We start from the raw sequence: 23,128 nt of genomic DNA on the forward strand, positions 1-23,128 counted from the left end.
TATAAAGAACAGTATGTGTTGCGTTAGCCATCCCTGGACACGTGTTTCGAGGTAGTTGCCTCTCGTCAGCAGGGAGCAGGTCAGTGTAAAGGGGTGCCGTGTGGACTGCCAAAATGTAATTAAAACAGGTCAAGTACCTCTCATGGCGCGCAGGTGCAGATCCAAGGCTCGTCAGCCCGTTGGCTCAAGGGAGCCGTAATAAATTATGCAAAAGTTGGTCGCACACTGCTCGTCACACCAGCAAGTTGCCCCAAAGGACTGTGGTAAATGTAGTGGCGACGGCGGGTACGCCTATGCCACGATGTATAAAGAACAGTATGTGTTGCGTTAGCCATCCCTGGACAAGTGTTTCGAGGTAGTTGCCTCTCGTCAGCAGGGAGCAGGTCAATGTAAAGGGGTGCCGTGTGGACTGCCAAAATGTAATTAAAACAGGTCAAGTACCTCTCATGGCGCGCAGGTGCAGATCCAAGGCTCGTCAGCCCGTTGGCTCAAGGGAGCCGTAATAAATTATGCAAAAGTTGGTCGCACACTGCTCGTCACACCAGCAAGTTGCCCCAAAGGACTGTGGTAAATGTAGTGGCGACGGCGGGTACGCCTATGCCACGATGTATAAAGAACAGTATGTGTTGCGTTAGCCATCCCTGGACACGTGTTTCGAGGTAGTTGCCTCTCGTCAGCAGGGAGCAGGTCAGTGTAAAGGGGTGCCGTGTGGACTGCCAAAATGTAATTAAAACAGGTCAAGTACCTCTCATGGCGCGCAGGTGCAGATCCAAGGCTCGTCAGCCCGTTGGCTCAAGGGAGCCGTAATAAATTATGCAAAAGTTGGTCGCACACTGCTCGTCACACTAGCAAGTTGCCCCAAAGGACTGTGGTAAATGTAGTGGCGACGGCGGGTACGCCTATGCCACGATGTATAAAGAACAGTATGTGTTGCGTTAGCCATCCCTGGACATGTGTTTCGAGGTAGTTGCCTCTCGTCAGCAGGGAGCAGGTCAGTGTAAAGGGGTGCCGTGTGGACTGCCAAAATGTAATTAAAACAGGTCAAGTACCTCTCATGGCGCGCAGGTGCAGATCCAAGGCTCGTCAGCCCGTTGGCTCAAGGGAGCCGTAATAAATTATGCAAAAGTTGGTCGCACACTGCTCGTCACACCAGCAAGTTGCCCCAAAGGACTGTGGTAAATGTAGTGGCGACGGCGGGTACGCCTATGCCACGATGTATAAAGAACAGTATGTGTTGCGTTAGCCATCCCTGGACACGTGTTTCGAGGTAGTTGCCTCTCGTCAGCAGGGAGCAGGTCAGTGTAAAGGGGTGCCGTGTGGACTGCCAAAATGTAATTAAAACAGGTCAAGTACCTCTCATGGCGCGCAGGTGCAGATCCAAGGCTCGTCAGCCCGTTGGCTCAAGGGAGCCGTAATAAATTATGCAAAAGTTGGTCGCACACTGCTCGTCACACCAGCAAGTTGCCCCAAAGGACTGTGGTAAATGTAGTGGCGACGGCGGGTACGCCTATGCCACGATGTATAAAGAACAGTATGTGTTGCGTTAGCCATCCCTGGACACGTGTTTCGAGGTAGTTGCCTCTCGTCAGCAGGGAGCAGGTCAGTGTAAAGGGGTGCCGTGTGGACTGCCAAAATGTAATTAAAACACATACACATACAAATGTTAATATAACGCATACACATACTGTTCTATTTACTTTTTGTGGCATAGGCGTACCCGCCGTCGCCACTACATTTCCCACAGTCCTTTGGGGCAACTTGCTGGTGTGACGAGCGGTGTGCGACCTACTTTTCCTCAATTTAAACGGCTTCCTTAAGCCAACGGGCTGACGAGCCTTGAGTCTGCACCTGCGCGCCAGGAGAGGTACTTGACCTGCTTTTAATTACATTTGGCAGTCCACGCGGCACCCCTTTACACTGACCTGCTCCCTGCTGACGAGAGGCAACTACCTCGAAACACGTGTCCAGGGATGGCTACCGCATACACATACTGTTCTATTTACTTTTTGTGGCATAGGCGTACCCGCCGTCGCCACTACATTTCCCACAGTCCTTTGGGGCAACTTGCTGGTGTGACGAGCGGTGTGCGACCTACTTTTCCTCAATTTAAACGGCTTCCTTAAGCCAACGGGCTGACGAGCCTTGAGTCTGCACCTGCGCGCCAGGAGAGGTACTTGACCTGCTTTTAATTACATTTGGCAGTCCACGCGGCACCCCTTTACACTGACCTGCTCCCTGCTGACGAGAGGCAACTACCTCGAAACACGTGTCCAGGGATGGCTAACGCATACACATACTGTTCTATTTACTTTTTGTGGCATAGGCGTACCCGCCGTCGCCACTACATTTCCCACAGTCCTTTGGGGCAACTTGCTGGTGTGACGAGCGGTGTGCGACCTACTTTTCCTCAATTTAAACGGCTTCCTTAAGCCAACGGGCTGACGAGCCATGAGTCTGCACCTGCGCGCCAGGAGAGGTACTTGACCTGCTTTTAATTACATTTGGCAGTCCACGCGGCACCCCTTTACACTGACCTGCTCCCTGCTGACGAGAGGCAACTACCTCGAAACACGTGTCCAGGGATGGCTAACGCATACACATACTGTTCTATTTACTTTTTGTGGCATAGGCGTACCCGCCGTCGCCACTACATTTCCCACAGTCCTTTGGGGCAACTTGCTGGTGTGACGAGCGGTGTGCGACCTACTTTTCCTCAATTTAAACGGCTTCCTTAAGCCAACGGGCTGACGAGCCTTGAGTCTGCACCTGCGCGCCAGGAGAGGTACTTGACCTGCTTTTAATTACATTTGGCAGTCCACGCGGCACCCCTTTACACTGACCTGCTCCCTGCTGACGAGAGGCAACTACCTCGAAACACGTGTCCAGGGATGGCTAACGCATACACATACTGTTCTATTTACTTTTTGTGGCATAGGCGTACCCGCCGTCGCCACTACATTTCCCACAGTCCTTTGGGGCAACTTGCTGGTGTGACGAGCGGTGTGCGACCTACTTTTCCTCAAGATTGCAGAGATGCTAAGCTGCTGACCTATGGAGAGAAGCATACCTACTTGTGGGAGCGAAGAGCGAAGTGGGGGCTTTGCCGATGGTTTAAATGGCTAATTAGACCAGGCAGTTTTAAAACTTCTAGGCTGCCTTGGAAGGCTGGGAGCAATGTTGTACTCTGTCTCACACATTGTGCCACAACCAGTGCTGCAGCCCTGGGTGGATACTCTACTCTGTCTTACATGCTCTAGGTACCATGTACTAGAGACTTCTAAGAAAGTCAGTCTATGCCAATTTTGGATAACCAAATCAGCATACCTTTTGTAATGGGTTAGAACACTGGCACTGAGGTCTGGTTAGCATGCCTCCGTGCACTCGGAGTCAAAAAAACAGGAGCTAGTAGTCCAAATTTGGGCAAAAAGTGGGGGAACCTGCAAAAAGCCTTTTTCTTTACAACACCGTTTAAATTGAATTTAGTGCATGTTAAAGTGGTGCACTGACCACTCACAGCAGTGCTGCAGGAGGTCTTATAAGGATAAATATAAATTGTTTTTTGCTTTGCATCTCAGGAACTGCCCTAGAAATTAATATCAAAATTAAACCTAATTTGATTTAAATGACTAAATCTACAATCTGATTTGAGGTACCTAGTTTAACTTTGAGTACTTACACAATTATGACCTATTCTAGACCACTGCCAGCCTAAGGGACCTAATGAGGTTCTTATACTTTTAATTGTAAACTTTCACATGCCTTAGCCCATTGCAAGCCATTTGACAACAAAGACCTTCAAAAAGAGCCTATAGTAAAACAATTAGTGAGACTTCACCTTTCTGCTGGAACACTTTTTTTAGGATTTAGATGGTAGTGTGGCTGGTCACTGTCAGGAAGGAGTTCACTTGAGACTCTCCATCTCAATGCTGGAGTACGATGAGCTCAAGGTGAGGAAATGTTTTTTTAAACTAAGTAGATAAGAGGGGGGACTTGTAGAGCACAATGGAGCTTCTTAGTCCAAAGCAGCACTGCCCGATGAAGGGGGTTGAAAGGGGGAGCATGCCTCTGTAGAGCCTGAAGTGTCTGAAAAATGGGTCAGTGTTTTAAGAAGTCACCCTTGACACCTGTTGTGACCTGCAGGTCAGGAAGTCTAATTTCGGCACAGCAAACTAAGCCTTTGCATGCTTGTGAGGTTAATGAATTTAGTCCCAGTGAACAGGATATTATTAGCCTATATCATTTGTGGAAAAACTTTGAAAGGGAAGAAAGGCGGCTAGAAGTGCAACATAGGAAACATTTTATAAACTTCAAGGAGGATTGCGAGGGTCCAGTAACAAAGGAGATTGCTGGCCAGTTCTCAAGATCCCAGTTAACTGTTGTGTAACTAGGTAGGCCGCAGCCAATCAGTGCGGATTGTTTGACTTTTCTTGAGTGGAGGGCAACATATTATATGTAACGGGTCCCAGAGATGCATGTTGTTCATGTTGTCTGGAAATCTAAAAACAAGGATTTTTTTAAATGAAAAAGAAATAAATAGCTTTGGCACGGGAATTTGATAATTATGTAAAACCAGAATCGGAAATGCATTTTCACAAATGATTTCTAAAACAGCGTGTCATGCTCCTAGAAGGTAAACATTTTTTCTTAATATACCTTCTGAACGGAAGGCAGCCTGTAGGGATGGCATCAGTCCTTTGGCAGGTACAGCGAAAGATGGCCTTGCAATTCAAATGAGACTACAGAACAGCCCTCTCCCTGTTGATCATTGCCCTCTTACCCTTCCCTGGTATTGACGTGCAGAGGATGCAGAACACTGCAGTAGCTTCCTCCGACCCCCCCTATCCCCAGTTGGTGGCTTTGTCATCCTTCATGCAGCTTTCTACCTACATAATTTACACTAGGCGTGCTATCTGAAGTGGAGGTAAACATACCCATGTAGTTATTAATGGTAGTAGAAGCGAAACCTTCACCTCAAACCTCTGACCTTGCTCCTCCTCAAGAACTTATTGGCACTGTGCTCCATCTTGGAACACTGGATTCAAGCTTGCCTGGGTGATGAGGCGTGATACCCCTAAACCGGTCATAGGATGCTTGTTTTCCAGTCCAAGGAGGACCTGGCCTGGCAGTCCGGGCTGGACTGTTCCTATGGGGATCAGGGTCCAGACTGATGTGTTTATGGCTGGGTCCAGGCTACAGTGGCGTGAAGAGTAAAAGAACAATTGAGTAAACCCAGATCTGTGACGGGGTGAATGTTTGATTTGTTCGGCGTTCTGTCCATCAGTTGTCTTGAGCTATCTTGGATCACGCCATTTAAATTTTTTTCCTACCCAGGGTTCTGATGTGCCTGGAAAAACAGAAACATGAATGGCGCAGTGAACCTGCAGGTTTGAAGAACCACCACAGCCTTTAGTGTTTTGAGGTCCTGAAAAGAGACGAAGATTTGTGTTAATTTAGTCATTGATGGTGTTACCTCTTCGATAAATTGTAAATTCATCATATAAATGTGTGATAACTTGGTATGCATCGATTAAAGAATTATAAACACGGCACATTCCGAGTTTGATAAAACAACCCGTGTGTTGAAAAATAAAAAAGGACCATGGGTTCATTCATCACATTTCACGGTGGGGCAAACTGGTTCTGCGGAAGCATAGCACATTAGGTGGACTGTGGCACTTTAGACAGCTGGCATTAAAGTTCTGCTAGTAATCTTTTGGTTACAGAAAAGAGACTGTAATGCATTGTTTCTTTGTGTAAAAGCAGCTGCTGACCACATTTGCTGATTCTCTCAAGACTTGTTACCGTTTCTAATATTCAGAGTCGCAATATAGCAAACTTCCTTTCACCGGAAACGGTTACATTTTCAAAATATTACCATCATGACCGTTTGGCACCTCGCCCCCACCCAAAAGTATCCAGAAGGGAAGAAGACCGTGTTGACTCGCTTTTGCAGCATGCTGTGGTAGGAAGACGGCTCTGCTCTCGGTCATTTTAGCTTCAGAACTCCGTTTCTTTGCAAGATTATTACTCCCTTAGTTTAGTGTCACAAAGTCCAGCGTTTACCACGGTGTTTAAACTTTTCTAGCATTTGTTCAAGTACCTCCAGCCGTTAATTCCTTATAGTAACTGAAAGCTAAACACATTATTTCAGAAAGTGAGAGAACAGTGGAACGTTTTTTTGTTTTTTTTTTAGCAGGTGAAGAAAATGTTACTTTCTACTGATATGTTCGTGAAATTTGCAGGAATCTTATCCGGCACGGACACAGCTCTAAAATGTGCGGATTCTGTAAATATTAAAAGGGCATGGTATGCTTCCATGTACCTACTAGGCACATTTATCTCATCCATGCTGTTTCCCCCCAGCCTCCCTTGTGTCCCCCCTCCCCTCCCTTGTGTTCCCCCTACCCTCCACTGTTTCCCCCCCTAACCTCCACTATTTCCCCCCCTACCCTCCACTCTTTTCCCCCTACCCTCTACTTTCCCTCTACCCTTCACTCTTTCCCCCACACCCTCCACTCGTTTCCCCTTACCCCACACTCTTTTCCCCTTTTTTCACCTAATGTCGGGCTTAATTATGAATGCCCTGTTATTGCCACGTTAATACTGCACCTGTTAAATGGTGATGGCACCTGGCACGGTATTGTTAGAGTGCAGTATTGCTATGCCATTCCAATCATTACACATCACAATGGAGCATATTGTCTCAATACTGCACGCTTCCCTTGTTTCTCGGTGTGAAACTCTGAAAATGCAGTGTTTACACCCTCAAGATTTCTGGTAGTGTTTACTTGGTAACAATCGTGCGTGGAAAACCATGTGTGTAATAATGTTCACTTTTTTTTTTATATATAAGACTTATATTATTACTTTGAGCTAAGAAAGGAAACTCCATGTCAAACACAGCAGGTGAACATAGTCAATGCATAAAGTTGACAATATATCTATCTGAAAAACTTGATAACACATTTCAATCTAACATTTTTTTTATGTGGGCACCCCCTGCCTTGGAATATCTACTTTTCCAATATTGAAAAGTAACCAAGTCTGTCATCCATGTCTGCACTTGCATGTCTTCAGTGGATTTCCTATTCTGTACTTAGCGACAGTGACGGACCAACCAGTTCAAAATTACTCTTCTTTGAAGGATCGGACTTTGTTATTTGGGTGCCCATAAAGTGTGGTACTTCAAATAAGTCCAGTTCAAGAATTTCTATCCTGATGTAAACAATCAATTACGTTTATCAGTGGAAGCCCAATAATACAGCGGAGTATCTATTTCCATATATTTTTTTTTTTTAAAACCTTTATTAATCGCAGTCGCATCATTTTACAATGTACATTCACCATCCAAGGTGTCGGATCAGTGAGACAAAAGAAAGCACATGTTTCCAGTTGGTAAGACACAGCCATTCAGCCAGCAACCCGGAGGTCCGGCGGCGATGTGCAGGTGAACATTCGTATAGGAATTAGGTGCGTACATTGTGAAAAGGTAGGCCTATGGTGCTTTTCTGTGTTTTGTTGTAGTGTGTCTGAAGCGCATTGCTAGCAATAGAGGATGGCGCTGTGGTCCAGCCCACATTGCGGCTATTACGGTTGCCATCCAGGCCCTTAGCGGGAGTCGTGCAGGACACCGTGGCTACCCCCAAATGCCAAGGACTCCGGGCGGCTTAGCACCAGCGTCATGGTCATAGTGTAGGCTGGAGCGCGACAAGGAGGTGTCGGTATAGCTCACAGTGACATATATGGCAGCGCATATATCCGACGAGCCCGGTGTGCAGCTTCGCAGTTCAAGTCTATGTGCGTGTTACGTGGCGCGCATCCGTTCCTCCAGCATTGTGCCTCTCAAGCCGCGAAGTGTCTGGGTACGCCTGATATGCAGCTCTGTGCACTCCGGGTGTAATCGTTCCGTGCTTTCCGGGCGTATCCATCCCCTGCGCGGAGTGTGCGCCATCGCTGCCTCATCAGCATTATTCAGGGCACGCTAGGTAGGGTAGCGCTTCGGGGGCGCCGGGCGACGCCTCCATCATTTGTTATCCGTGGTTAGGTAGGGATTCGATCAGGGAGCTTAACCAATAACCAAACTGCTCCCTGTGTGCGTGCTGCGATAGGGGGGAATCAACATTAGGGTCGTAAACTCAGGCGGGGTCAAGGGTAAGGGGGGAGGAGGGGAGAGGAGATCATTCTGCGTTAGAGTGGGAGGGAGCATCAACTGTCGATTGGGGCACAGCGGGACCACGCAATATCCACGGTAAGCAGCAGGCCGGAGGGGGGGGGGAAGGGGGGGAGAGAAGGGGCTGTCAGAAAGGCCGAGAGCCCGTAGCGCCGGTATCCGCACCCTTCTTCTCTATGTATAAGGCGCTCCTCTGTGCCTGGGAGGGAGTGGCTGGGTAGGGCGGAGTAATCATGTCTTCCCTTCTGGGCCCGTAACCGGTTATTGTGCGCGCTGCTTCAGACTGCGGCAGCGGCAATCCCTGCGCGCGCGCCATGGTTGTACAGCGAGTGAGTCCCGGCAGCAGTCTCCTGTAGGGCAAAAGTTAGAGGCGCTAGGGGGCAAGCAGTTAGGGGCGGGAGTCAACTCTGTCATGGTCTTATGGATATCGCTACCCAGCCAGCAAGGGAGCAGTGCGCTCCAAAGACTCAGGTTATCCCTCGGTCCTGGCAGGCCACCTGAAAGGCCGTGAGAAGGTCATCCCAAAGCTGGGCGATGGGGAACTTCCGGAGCCCTGCAGTTTCCTCACGAAGAAGCACCGCGCTCTCCGCCTGTGCCCAATTAACGAAGGAGGCTTTCCAATGTCTGATGTGTGGGGGGATTGCTGCCTCCCAATGCTTGGTGGGCAAGCGTTTGGCCGTTATGAGACCCATGTCCCAAAAGCGTGCCTGCACTTTGTTATCTTTTGTGCGCTTGTACAACCCTAGTATGCATGCGTCCCATGTGTGCGGCAGTCGTCCTTCAGCACTGCGCGCAAGCAGTGACAACACGTTGTCCCAGTATGCCTGTATGCCAGGACAGTGCCATAGCATGTGTAAGAGGTCCGCTCCCGGTAGCGAGCACCGCTGGCAAGTTGCATCTGCCCGCAAGAAGTATCTGTTAATCTTTTCAGGTGTGAGGTATGCACGCTGCAGTATGTAGTATTGTATAATTTTAAAGCGGGGGTTGAGAGGAATGTTGGTCGGGCTGGCCAGTATCATCGCCCATTCCTTGTCTGTCCAGTCTCTTCCCCTGTCTGTCGCCCAGCGCTCTCTCAGTGTCAATGTGGATGGTTGCGAGTGCGCCTGCAGCGCCTGTGCTAGCCAGTGTATGACGTGCGCGCCATTGCCCATAACGTGCAGATATTGGATGAAGGTATGCGTCGGGGGTTCCACCGCCATGTCGCCCCATGAAGCCGTGAGCGTACGCATGAGGGAGGCATGCAGGAGAAACTGTCCCGCCGGAAGAGCCGTGTCCTCAGCCAGGTTGGCGAACGTAAGTAAGTCGCCATCTACGGAGTATCTATTTCCATGCTAATTTTTGATGGGGAATATTTTGGAGGGTATATAGGAGTTTGGGAAGTATGATCATTTTAATGAACGGCTACTCTACTCAATACTTAATTTGTAAAGCAAAAACATAAGTGCCAGGGCCTTCGTCGGCATCCATGGCAGCTTGCAGCACACGTTGCTCCTGTCAGCGTTGCTGACAGTTCCAACACAATTATTTTCCATTGCGCTCCTACATGTGTAATGATTCAGACTATTCCATGCCTCCTAAGTTATAAGAATGGCTTGAGCAGCAGGTAATAGTAAATTTTAATGTATACTGAATTAATAAACAACTGTTGTACTCGTGTCCAAATTATGCAAACAGCGTCGCAGTGTGGCAGACTGTTATAAATGCCAGTGTTGATAATTAAGTGCGGATTCCTAGCACCAGAATCTACCAGCTGAAATTCAGCACTAACTGCCCAAAATGGTAAGCAGTAGGTTAATCAGTTAGCGAAGTCCTTTACCAAGCTCTCCTTTAAGGGGACCATTTAAGTTCCCACCAGTCTGTCTGGTTATGTTGGTGCATGGCACAAGTGTGCAGACAGGCAGAGATTTTAGGATCTCTGATGAAGGCTGGTCACCCATATGGACTTATAACATAGCCGAAACATCTTGGCATGATTTTTAGGATTAATGAGTCATTGTAATTTTTTTCAGATATCTAATATACATGTATTTTTTATCCTATCGGAGGTGCCCAATAATGAAGAACATTCCCTAGGGCATACCTTGAGATATTTTTATGACATCCCTGCTATAATCCAGTTCTTATTTATGTAAGAACTTTCAGCACTAGTAGTCCACTAAGGCGGTATTTACCTACCTAGGTGTGGTGCATTGGCTATGATCAAGCATGCAATGATAATTGGTGGTTGAGGCAATTTCTCCAAAATCTTAAGAATTCTTGCAGGTTTCACCAGAACCTCTTAATTTAGGTCTTCTCATCTATTAAGTAGGTTAATGTAAGGAGGATATGTTTTGGTTTCATTCCTCTTCTTCTACATATGTGTATCCATGTCTAGCGTATGTAACATTGTCTTACGTCACAAACTATTGTCAATGTTTGAGGAAATTCATCTATGAGGATTAAGGTTATCTAGTGGCCCTCAATCAAATTGAGGACCGAGGAGCAGAAATGCTCACAAAGGATGCAATACTTTACCAGTAATTGCCACATAACAGCTCTGTTTGCCTGTTTTTACCTGTGTGACTGCCAGTGGAAAATATTTTGTTTTGTTAAATTACCGCACCTTGGGAATCCATGGTAAAATGTGTGTGATGCAACCTATTGTAGCTGTATTTTCCCAGGAAGCCACAATATGTTTCCAAGAGGTATTTCCTTTGCAGGAATAGTACATCTGGAAAGTGTCATCTGGCAAACTGAAGTACTGCACTCTATTTCATTTATTCCTTGAGGCATTTAACATTATCCAATAGTCCTATTCTCTCTGCTATCAAGATATATTTTGGTAGGACATATCTCTTGAATGCCCTTCCCACCCTGTTGTGCTCTGCAAATTCTTAAAACTAAGAAAACTCAAAAATTAATATCCCCCCCCCCCAAACTCTCCCGTATCCCATACTTCTTCCTTCGACTCATCTGCCACCCTGTGTACCACGTATGGGAAAACATAATTTTTTCAATGTGCCAAGGCGGTGCCATATAAAGGATGATCAATATAGGTTGCAGTTTTAAGTGAAGCAGATACTGGTCATGCTATATTAAATCTAGAAGCAAGTTAAGTACACATGATGTGAGGGGCAATTTCATTTAGTGCCCCTCATTACCTTCTTTTACCTGGAAGGGAAGTGATATAGCTGATGTAAAGGCAGGAAGAAAAGAGCAGTTCAAGGAATAATAGAATCCAATTAGTTGTCACCTTCCTCTCGGGCCAAGTTCTTCTCTCTGGTGGTAGGGGGGACGGTGGAAACTTAAGGCTTCTCCTAAAGTGGTATGCCTCTCCTGAGATGAAGTCTTCTTGGTCTCTACAGGAAATCTAGTGACCAGATCCACTCTCCTGCCATATCTGTGCCATTTGTGTTTTGAGTTCCGTGGTTCTTCACGTCTACTGACTTGAGGGTTCTGGGTAGTGATCTGATTTAATATCTTTTCTCTCTGCTATTCAATTCCTCGCCTCCTTAGGTGATTTAAAGAAGAATGACTTGAAAATAAACAGGACCTTGACTTTGGCAGTGAGTAGGAACTTGTATTGGACATTCATGGCCCTCAGTTTTTGTTAACTCCTTTTGAAGGTTTTCTGCACACAAACATAATAGTGCCTGTGTATTGCACAGAATTTGATCTATTGTGCAGACTGTCTGAACTATTTAATTGTGATCTTTATAGTTAATTCTTCTGGCAAAAAAAGGTTTAGTTGGAGCACTAAGTAGGAGCCTAGGTGTCAGAGTTCAGTGGACCTGTTTCACAATGAAGCATGTTTAAGAGCCTATCTTCTGGAACTATTGTACATAGCTCAGTGTCTAAGAATTTTTACAGATGTGTGTTCTACATTCCCCATGGGAATCTTAAATTTCAGAGATTTTCTCCAGGCATACCCTTCAGCATCCTATGCTCTCTCTAACAGGGAGTTAGATGTCGATGATAGATGCTAAATCTATGTTCGGGCAATCATTTGAGCAAGTGTGACCTCCTCTCCACTTATCCCATGGAGGCCAACCACCACTAGGGTCTACGCAACCTGCCGACAACATGGACAGTGGTCTGCCAGCAATTAATTGGAGGTTAGATGCTTATGAAATGTTCTGGCATTGGACCGATTAGGCTCCACACACAACTCCTGAGCCCCTGAGACTCTATACTCCACCAGCCACCATGCCAGTCATAAGTCACGGTCTACCACTCCGGCACCCGGCCACTAGACCCACTGAATTGTGTTGCTTCACTTGAGCTTGGCCATCCAGTGCAGGAGGCTTAGATTTTATTCCTGTTCCTCCTGGTCAGGTCACCAGGGATAACCCTCGGTGATGCTCTGGCCATGTGGGCCCCTGAATCCTCCAGAATTGACTATCTTTCTCTGCCTGGCAATGTGATTCATTTTCTCCGGGACCCTCCCACCTGTGGCCAACTCTCCACGAGACAGCTAAGGAGTTGCCATCCGATGCCTAGCAATCCTCAACTCAACTGCACATATGAAAGGCAGAAAATAATGCCTGATGACTTACTGCAAGTAAGTAAGGATAAAGCAGGGGCACAGCCACCAACTTGGCACGGCCTGTTTAATGCATCTTGAAATCCTGATTCAGGTGAATATGGATTTGTTTGGGACTCGGAATGGGACAGGTAGTTTTTCAGGACCTAAAGCTTTCCTTCAATCCATGGCTAGTCACAAAAATGAAAAGTATTTATGAAATCTCATCATGGTTCAACTTTTTATATTAAGCTATATCAATTTGAAGGGCTATAAATTACCAATACAATTATGGTGCACCGCAACCTTGTAATTTAGAGTGACCCAGAAACAACAAGGTATTGTATTCAGCTATAGCGGAAAAAAATATGTGGCAGAGGAACTGTCGTCATGAGGTAGCAAAATATCTCCACAGCCTAAAGCAGATCGAAACACCTCTGTGCTGGTTAGAAGAAGACGAAGAAATAATCAAGCACACACCACAGTCATTCGTAGTGGAGAAAGCTTACATACAGGAGACTTCATTACCAATCACAGATCCATTTGGAGCATCACAAAGTCTTGACAAAGGTCATGTACTGTGGTTTCATCAGACCTCTCCAACCGTAAACGCCCTGCAGAAGAGGTTCTAAAACTTCCTATAGTTGAGACTACAACATACAATTAATCAGGTGTCAACATTCATCTGCAGAGAGGGCATTACTTTACAACTACATTGCACTCATGAATGCAAAGTGGTGTCCATCCTGTATCAGCTCGAGGACAGCTTGGTAAAACACAAAGTTCCAACTCCAATGCCCTAAATAATGAGTCTATACATAGATTACTAGAGGAAACGTAAATTAACAGGTCGTCATTTCTCAAAACGGCAAAAGAATCCCCCAGGCTGGTTAAAAAATATACAAGATGCTGACCGCGATGTGCAAGCTGTTCATCTTAGCCATGAACAACCTGTACCAGTCCAAAACTCGTGTAACAGACATGGACGGTGGGCATATAGGAGTTGAAACACTACAAGAGCCAAAAAACGGCATTGTATTGAGGAAGCTGACAGATCATATATTACTAATTGTACAAAAATCGAAAAAGCCATGGTGTATTCTATACCTGGCCAGGTAGTAATAAATTACACCGACGGTAAACAATAAACCTAAGTCTGATCATATTCCAGTATTCAAAAGAGACTATAGTTAGTATAGCTAAGCGTAAGCAGCAGTTATGCAGGTAGTGGATCATAAACCGTATTAGCAGATACCGATTACAAGGAGCAAAGCACTAAGTAATTAGATGTTGCCATCTTACAATATAGTGTAAACGAAGAAAGTGGAACCGCACATCTGTTGTAAGAGAGTAACAATTTTAAAGCATAAGTTAAGTATTTTGTTAAATAATACATTTTTATTACTTTTGACATCCAGGAATTGAATACATTTGTTCTTAACCACGTTCTTGACCATGCTTTTCATCAACTTTTCAGGAAACACCTTCAGTACTCTTGCAGGTTTGGTTTTTGATTGGACTGTTGTCAAAGATACAGAATCGGAGGGTTTCTCGGATATGCATAACACCTTACGGTAAGTGCCGACTACACTTATCTCAACTGGTCTGTCTGCTCATGATTGATATTTGTTAACCACTGGTTCATGATGCAATGAATTAATATTTTCTTTGAGATTATATGCGAACAGTGAGGTTATTTTGTATGTCTTGAATGTGACTAATAAGATTGTTTTAACTCAAGTTGTTGATTTCTGTTGATTCAAAGATGCAACTTTGTCCTGCTTGGCAGGTGTTTTTTTATTGCAACCATAGGCTGTAGAAAGTTTGAGAAGAAGACTGGATAATGTTTGTTGATGTGTTCGCAATCTTTTCTTTCTTTTTTGGTTTGATCTAGAGACAGCTTTGACTGTGTCGCCAGTCTCTTGTTTTCAAGAAATTCATAGTAAAATGCATATGCAAACATATAGAGGCTTTCTGTCAGCTCACTTCTGTCATTGATTTATTCAAATGTGTGAGAAATCCGGCTGGAGGCCTGCAGGCAGACGAGGTCTTCTGTGGCAACTGGTACTGCGGAACCCTCCACTAAGAACAAAGTACCCGTATTTAGCACTTGACTCTCAAGCTAGTGAGAGAGAGCAGTCCAAGGCTTACTCAGGGGAGGTGCTGTTGGCTAGAGAGTGAGAATTTGCCAATCCCTCAAAATACACAAACCAATTGCTGTCTAGTCAATATTAAATGCATTACTATATACTACACACAATTAACAAAGATATGTGTTAATTTTTGGTAGATGAAAATGCCTTCCCTGACATCCTCAAAATGGTCTTACAACTAACAGAGAGCACATGCTAAATCAAGGTCTCATGGGTTTGATGCCTCTCCAAATGGATCTTAAATGTTGTGCCAGAGTGAACAGCACCTGTACATTTTATGGAGGTGTAGAAGGAGGGATTTCTGCACCTTTCGACAAGATTTTCAAGGAAAAGAGTGAAATAAAGCTGGATTGCATTTGCCATTACCCCATCATACAAAGATGATATTTATACGGAATATAGTAAACTGTGATAGCTTGGAGGGATTAAATTAGTTTAGCTTTGGCTTTCTGAATGTTAGGCTGACAGTTTTTTTTAGTTTGTTTAAACATCTTTGTTCAGTTACTGTAATGATTAAAACCCATGTTTTCATCTTTTTCTGATGTATCCAGTATATTTCTAGGCTAGGAAAGTCTTATTGTGCATCTCCTGTCAGCTGCTGAATGCATTTGAAAGGTTATATCACTTCTCTAGTCACAGCTAGGAGTGTTGCAGTTGTTCAGCCACATTGTTTCAAAGATTGTGTTCTCTTGTGTTTCCATGGTGAGCAAAAAAACGATGGGTTTAGGCCCAGATCTCTGTACTGGGTTGAATGTATGACCTTGTTCTGCATTCTGTCCATCAATTGTTGTTTTTGCATTAGTCACCCCGAGTGGGATGGGTATGCCTAGACGTGGGTCCCGTGCTCTCCATGCCACTGGAGTTAAGCTATCCTGGATGAAGAGGGGTGTAACCCCGAAACCGGTCCTAGGATGCTTGTTTCCAGTCCAGGGAGGACCTGGCTTGGCAGTTCGGGCTGGACTGTTCCCATGAGGCACAGGGTCAAGACTGATTTGCATATGGCTGGGTTCAAACTGGAACGGCATGGTGAGCAAAAAAACGATGGATTTAGGCCCAGATCTCTGTACTGGGGTGAATGTATGACATTGTTCTGCATTCTGTCCTTCAATTGTTGTTTTTGCTCCAGTGTTTCACTGCATTTCTCCTCGACTGTCTCCCTATCCCTACCCAGGCTGTTGTAGCCAAAGTTTTGCCGCTGCTCTTGCTATGTTCTGCAGATTTGTAGAGAACACTGTCATTTGGGAGGGTATCCTGGCACCGAGCAGGTGTGAGTCTAGGCACACCCAGGGTCTAGTGGAACTACTCAAAAAGCCAGGTCTAGAGCTTCAAGCGGAATTCAAGAAGTGAGGAGGAGGCTCTGATGTGTAGATGCCGGCCGTTCCACGCTTTAGGAGCGACGTAGGAGGATGCTTGACTGCTGGATCTGTTTTTCTGTATGTATGGGATTTGTGCAAGTAGGAGTCAGGGCGAGCGGAAAGGTCTTGAAGATATGTGAAATCCGACTTGATTGTTGAGGTATCCTGGGCCAGTGTATTTAGTGCCTTGAAAGTGTGGGTGAGAAATTGAAGTTGTCCTTATTTGTGAATTGAGAGCAAGTGGAGCTCCTTCAAGTGCGGTGTGAGTATGACGTGGGAGGTTGTGTTTCTGGCTTCACAGCCTTTTGGTGAGTTTCTTTTTGATCCCGGCATAGCAGATGTTCCCATAGTCCAGCTTGCTTGTGACCAGCATGTGTGCGATGGTTGTGCGGGTGTTGATTGTGAGCCATATGAAAATGTTCCTCATTTTCAGGGTATGGAAGCAAGAAGCGGTGACATTTCCTTGGGTGGTCATATTGAGTTGGCTGTCAATAGGTATTTAGAGATTCTTGGTGTTGGTGGAGGGGGTGAGTAGCAGTCCTAGATCTGTTGGCCACCAGGTGAAACCCCACAGGGATGTTCTATTTTCAAAGATCATGATTTGGGTCTTGTTGGTGTTCAGCTTTAGACGGTTGGTCTTCATCCAGTTGGCAATTTCAGTCATGACAGCATTTGATTTGATTCAGGTACTGGGCATCTTGTCCATGAGGTAGAGAATGAGTTGTGTGTTGGAGGTGCAGGAGAGGGCATTGATATCTTGAGAATGGATGTTGCTGGCTAGAGGTATCATTTAAGCATTGAAGAGGGTCGGTCTCAGGGCGGATCCTTATGGAATTCTGAAGTTGATGTAGTGGGCATCCGAAGTGTTTGCTGCCAGGCTGACTGACTGGGTCCTTCCATTCAGGAAGGAGCAGATCCATCGGAGTGCATGTCCTTGGATTTTGGTGTTGTGTAGGCTTTAAACGAGGAAGCGGTGGAGACTTTCAAATGCTGCAGAGAAGTCCTGAAGGATGAGGGCCGCTGTCTCCTCTGTCCAGAGTCACATGCATGTCATCCCTACCCATGATTGAGGGCAGACTCATGCTGTGGTTTGGTCTAAAACCAAACTGAGTGGTGTAGAGGAGATGATTGTCGTTGAGGTAATCAGTGAGGTGCCTGTTAATTTTCTCAAAAACCTTGGCAGGGAATGTTAGCTGGGAGATATGTCTGAGGTTAGTGAGCCTCAAAGGGTTTGTAGAGGGGTTTTCAGCAATCGGAGGACAGTTGCATGTTTCCAAGCATCTTAGAAAGGTTGCCGAAGAGGTGGAGGCCTTTCCAAATGATTGCGAGCATGGCACTGATAGGTTGTAGTCTCTGGAGTATGCGTGGCGGGGGCATGAGTCCGATGCAGCCAGAGAGTGGATGGACTTTATGGTGAAGGCAGTTCCTATTGGGGGTGATGACAGCCATGTGGTTAGGATTGGTTCTTTGGATAAGGTTGGGAGGTGTTTGGCAAGGTCCGTCAAGTCCCGGTGTGGGCTAAGGTTGCTCTCATTTATGGTGATTTTTTTGCTGAATAATGAGCAGGAGGTGGCTGATGGTGGGGTGAAATCTTTCACATTGGCTAAGATGGTTTTGCTTCTGTTGGTGCTAACATTGATGCGGTCTGCCAGTGGTGAGGCCCAGCAGCAAGTGCTGTGGCTGAAGGACTGTCCGAGTTGGAGATCTTAAGGGACGTCTGCCATCATCGGTGTGTGTGTTTTTTGACCACATTAAAGAATGTTCTTTTGTACAAGGCTGAACTCAGATTTAAGATAGACATGCTGGAGAGTAAGGGATCAGTATTTGACGAAGGTTAAGAATGGCGTCCTTCAGTTTAATGGTTCAATAAACTAAACATTAAGCTTTAAAAGCAACCCTTTTGGCATTCGGAAGCCAATCCTCTCAAAATGGATGAGGGGTAAACCGAAAGGACTCACACCCTCTCTGGAGACCTATATGTGGGATAAAAGTGCCCTCAGCCCACTAATAGTGGCATGCTTCATTATAGGGTGTGCTACAACACCCCATGTTTATTTTAGTTTAACAAAATTGTCAGAGGGATTAACCTTACAATAGCTCATTAAAACTACCTTAGAAGTATCCTTACTAGTTTAAAGTGAGTCTCCTAGATAGGATCAAAAATATCAAACAAGATGGTCTCGGGGTCTCATCGTGCTATCATCTCTCTACACAGTCCACGTGTTTCGGTCAGTTATCGAACGCCACTTAGGGTCAATGGCCTTCCTCAGGATTCAGATCCCTACAAATTCTATCACTATCAGTCGCTCCTGCTGGTTAGTAGTCTGTGTGGAGGTAACATCATAAGTTGATCTTACTTGTGGCCTAATTTCATGAACCAGGAATTTTTCCTGGTCTTTGTATGATGTCTCTGAACCCGGGGTAGGACCGGGGGTGTCGCCCTGTAGTCGCACATTCGTCAAGGAACCAATACCACCCAATTAGCCGCTCTCCACCCTCCGACAATTGTCAATGCATGATGCTATCTAATCACAGTCTAAAATGAACAAACCTAGCTGATATGACTTTTTAAAATTACCAGCTATTTTTTCTGTGAAGTGCAGAAAGAATGCATTTTTCTTAATCAAAAGAAAACAGGTGGAAGTAAGATTATTGATGTGGGGAACAAATTGCACAGTGGAATGAAATTTAATGCCGGAGTTGTGCGCTCTCAATGGATCTAGGAAGAGGACCCAGTTAAATGGGCTAACAAGCTTTCATCTTGATTTATGGAGAATGACCAGACTCCAAGACCTCCAATTTCCCAAAATGTAACTGCAATGTGTAGGCTGTCATCTAGTTGGCTACTGCCACAAGACGTGATTGAAAATATTAGTGTTTGTGCGCTTGAAACCACTGCGCTCTACCAGCAGCTATGTATACTCTGCATAAAAATACAGAGTTATGCCAGCGTTTTTAATCAAAGGATGAAGTAGTTTAGTACGATAATTTAAATGAGTTGAACATTAGGCTGAGCCTTGCAAACTCGACAAGAAACTAACTTGAAATCAGAGCAATAAGGTGGGAGAGATACTGCTTGGATTTGGCTATACAGAAAATAACCTAACTAACACAGAGCAGAGCAACACATTTCCAAACCTTCAAACGTGTTTATCTTTGGGATATGGTTGATGATGACAAATGGTGATAAAATATGTATTAATAGAAGTTATTTGCCACTACCAACATCCAATAAAAATCTGATGTCATCCAAGGCCAAAATAAAAGCAATGACTGCCACAAAACCTAAATCAGACACGACTGTACCCTGTCCACCAGATGAAAATATCCGTACTAGCTTGCCAGCTTCTTGTTTACAGAGCTCCCTTAGAATCTCAGAAAACAGATTTAGCCAGGGCATTGGTCTGTAGTTGTTAATATCACTGGGATTTGCATTTTGCTTTTTCAACAGTGGCATAACTATGACCTTTTTAAAACAGTTCTTAATAGTGGCCATGACCAGTGAGCAGTTGACAGCATGATACATCAATGAGGTAACCGCTTGAGTATTTTACTCAAATGGCAGGGATTTATTGGAGAGACCGTTTCAATCAAAGTAAGCAGTAAAGTAAGCTCTTCTTTAGAGAGTCTTCAGAAGGAAGCCATAATATTGGTCACCAGTGATGGTAATGCATCCACATTCTTGAGATAAAAAAATCTGAGGAAAGGTTAGTTCTCATGTAACACAGACAGGATCAGGTTTATGCAGTGGCAACAAAATAATCTTTTCTAAGAATTTTCACTTACTACATTAACTCTTATTTCAGGATTGTTTGCCATTAGGTTCCTAAGGGATTTATTTTGGAACTTGTCACCTGAACAGCTGATTCATTTATTGTGTGGGGAGTTAAATTAATTGTCTTTAAAAAAAAAAAAAAAAAAAAACTTCAATCAAAATGTTATTTGCTGCTTCTAAAACATTTTTTCCTTCCACGTTATTTAAATGTTGGTGAACCACACACTCCTTGAGTATCCCTAAAAAGTAGTCTTTGTGCTTGGCCAAGTTGAGTATGTGGAGCTAAACGATACCCTTAGGGCAAGGAGTGGTCTTCCTTTGTGGGGCTCATCAGATAAGGTTACGGGGAAGCACAGTCACCACAAACCTCAAGGCTGTGTCCTCCCTCCCCGTTAACCTGCCTGGGGGATTGCCAAAAGTCTTTTATATTTGTGCAGCTTCTTAGTATTCCTATTGCTCGCTTTTTTTTTTAGGTCTGGCTTTTCAGAAGCTTTAGCTGGGATATCAAATAATTCTTAAAAAAACAACAAAAAACATACGTAATATACATAAATAAAAGGCCTTTTGATCAGCACCCTTGTTTTAGATTGGATTTGTCCATTTGCGACCCTTTTCTGAGTTTGAATCTTGAAATATATTTGCATATTAAAAATGAAAATATACTTCTAGTTACCATTATGTAAATGTTACATATGTGCCTTAATAACTATCATTGGTTTTGCAGGATTCTGAGGTTTTTAGAATCTACATACACACCACCGTCGTATATTACAGAGATGGAAAAGGTTGCAAAACAAGGCGATACTGTTTTGGTGTCTGGAATGAAAACTGGCAGTTCAAAGCTGAAAGCAAAAATTCAAGAAGTTGTCTATAAGGTGATTTCCTATAATTTATTTCTTATTAATTTCTCGCTACTTTAGATGACACTATGTAAATGGTGTATGTACAAATAAACCATGGGTGGCACATCCTTATGTGTTCAAGCAGCCAAACTATGGAACTTTTTACCCCCAAACATAAGATCCACGGATAACAAACTTATCTTCAGATGACTACTCAAGAGTTGGCTCTTCCCCACATAACTACAGTACTCAAACATCTATATACAACATATACCTCTGTATATAAGCATTTATTTGGACAAAAGATGTGTACCCACAAATGTGATAGCTTTGTATAAATGTGTATACTCATTATGCGTATAAATAAATAGATAATCAATTGTTCTGCTTAACAAATGCATATATTACTTATGGTTCTATTTTTCTATGTTTCACATGTATATAACTGACTCCATAAATAAGTAAATCTTTTATCATAACTATCTAGAATTGCTTCACTAATGACAAATACGAACAAATAAATTAACTAAAAGTTCAGTAACACCTGAAAGTCTGGGTTTATTAAATATAACTCTATATACATAACCATCCTTATACATATATACCTTCCATGTACTTATGTATCTTTATTTATTACTTTATTTCTAATTCAGCATCTCCAATGCGCTACCCCATATTTCACCCTATACCCCTCTCAATATATCCTCTACCTCCACTCGCTGTCTCATCCCAAACCGCATTCTACTACTCTCCAATGCACTACCCTATTTCTCACCCTATACTTCTATCAATATAGGCCATTCTATTTTGAAAGTTGCAAATTGCATTTTTTTGTGATGCACAATTTGCCACTCTCAAAATGGAATGTACAGCAGTGTCTGAGACACTGTTTGCGATTCCCATATGAGTTGCAAGGGACCTGCCTCATAAATATTCATTAGGCAGATTGCAATTTCCAACCCATTGGGAATGGCTGGCACTCACAGGGATGGTGGCCTGTTGGGGTCAGCAGAACACTATGTCTGTGATTGGTTTTTCCTCAGGAGTGTTTTTTTTCTTTAAATGCAGCCTGTTTTCCTTAAAAGAAAACTGGATGTGTTTCAAAAAGAAGAATGAAACGTTTGTTTCGGTTTTTTTAGATCAGGCAATGGTCCGTGGGACCAATGCCTGCTCTTAAAAATATTTGCACCCACGTTCGCAAAGGGGAAGGGTCCTTTGGAGGCCCCTTTTCATTTGCGACTGGTCTACCACCAACTTTCCATTGGCGTTAAAATGCGAACGTTTTGCAACTGCATTTCTGTCGAAAAACATTCGTACATGACACTGCGAGTCACTATTGGGAAGGGATGCCCTTGTCACACCCCTTCCTAATAGTGATTCGCAAACCCTACTTTGCAAACCGGTAATGAGTTACCGACTCGCAAAATAGGGTTTGTATATGCCACAGATCTATTTAGCGGTCACAAAAGGCCTGATTCTCCATTTGCGAGCACTAAAACTGGTCTTACATGTGGCCCTATGTCTCTACCTCCACTCTGAATCACCACATACCCCATTCCACTACTATGATCCACAAAATAACCATTTATAGACTCTTCCCTTCTCTAACCCTCCTTGCATCATCTCATACCTATTTTGCTATTCAGATCTCCCAAACTAGCCTTTCTAAACCTTTCCCTCTGACTCTTCCCCCCCCCCCCCTACACCTCGCCTTCACTCATGCCAAACCTCCTCCTACTGCTATGAGCTCGAAAAACAAAAGAAAAAAAAAACACACTTTCTACACTCTTTTTTTCTCTTTTATCCATGTACTATCCTTTTCAATCCAAATAAGAAACTCACATGTCCATCTCCCAAATTAATTTATTATCTCCCTATACTTATTCACCACTAGTCCCTTTTGGGTTCCGGAGTAGTGTGCTTTTCGCCGAAAAAGCTCTTTGACGCCTCATCCGGGGTTGTAAGTGCTATATCAATGCAAGTATAAAACATTTCACATTGTTCGGAGACACTTTCGTTCTCTCCCCTCTTACTTTCTTGAGTATTGGATAAGAGGGAAAGGTTGCATGCCGACTCGTTGACTGAATATTATGACACCCTTAGTATATTGGTGAGGGAGTTGTACACAAGTATTCCTGTTATTGTTATTCTCGCATTTCAGTATCTCATAACACATTTATTATTTAATGGAAAGTGACTTTTGTAGCTAAAGACGACTGGACTGTTTAATTGTGTTGTAGTGGCTTTTAAAGTCTTTTGTTAAGTATTGCATTTGTTACAAATCAAAATAATGACAAATCTAAAGTGTTACAAAAAACTCTTGTATTTCTGT

At 44.2% G+C, this 23,128-nt stretch overlaps 1 protein-coding gene across 1 annotated transcript in view; it reads left to right on the forward strand.

Annotated features, from left to right (window-relative positions):
• NUP210 (nucleoporin 210) overlaps positions 1-23,128 on the forward strand; it is a 451,814-nt gene that overhangs the window by 83,011 nt on the left and 345,675 nt on the right. Inside the window, exons 4-5 of the mRNA XM_085624815.1 lie at positions 14,149-14,245; positions 20,679-20,829. Of these exons, the coding sequence (XP_085480941.1) occupies positions 14,149-14,245; positions 20,679-20,829 (248 nt within the window). The remainder of the gene's footprint in view (positions 1-14,148; positions 14,246-20,678; positions 20,830-23,128) is intronic.

Source organism: Triturus cristatus, chromosome 9, assembly GCF_964204655.1.
Source record: "Triturus cristatus chromosome 9, aTriCri1.1, whole genome shotgun sequence".
Classification (NCBI taxonomy): Eukaryota; Metazoa; Chordata; class Amphibia; order Caudata; family Salamandridae; genus Triturus; species Triturus cristatus.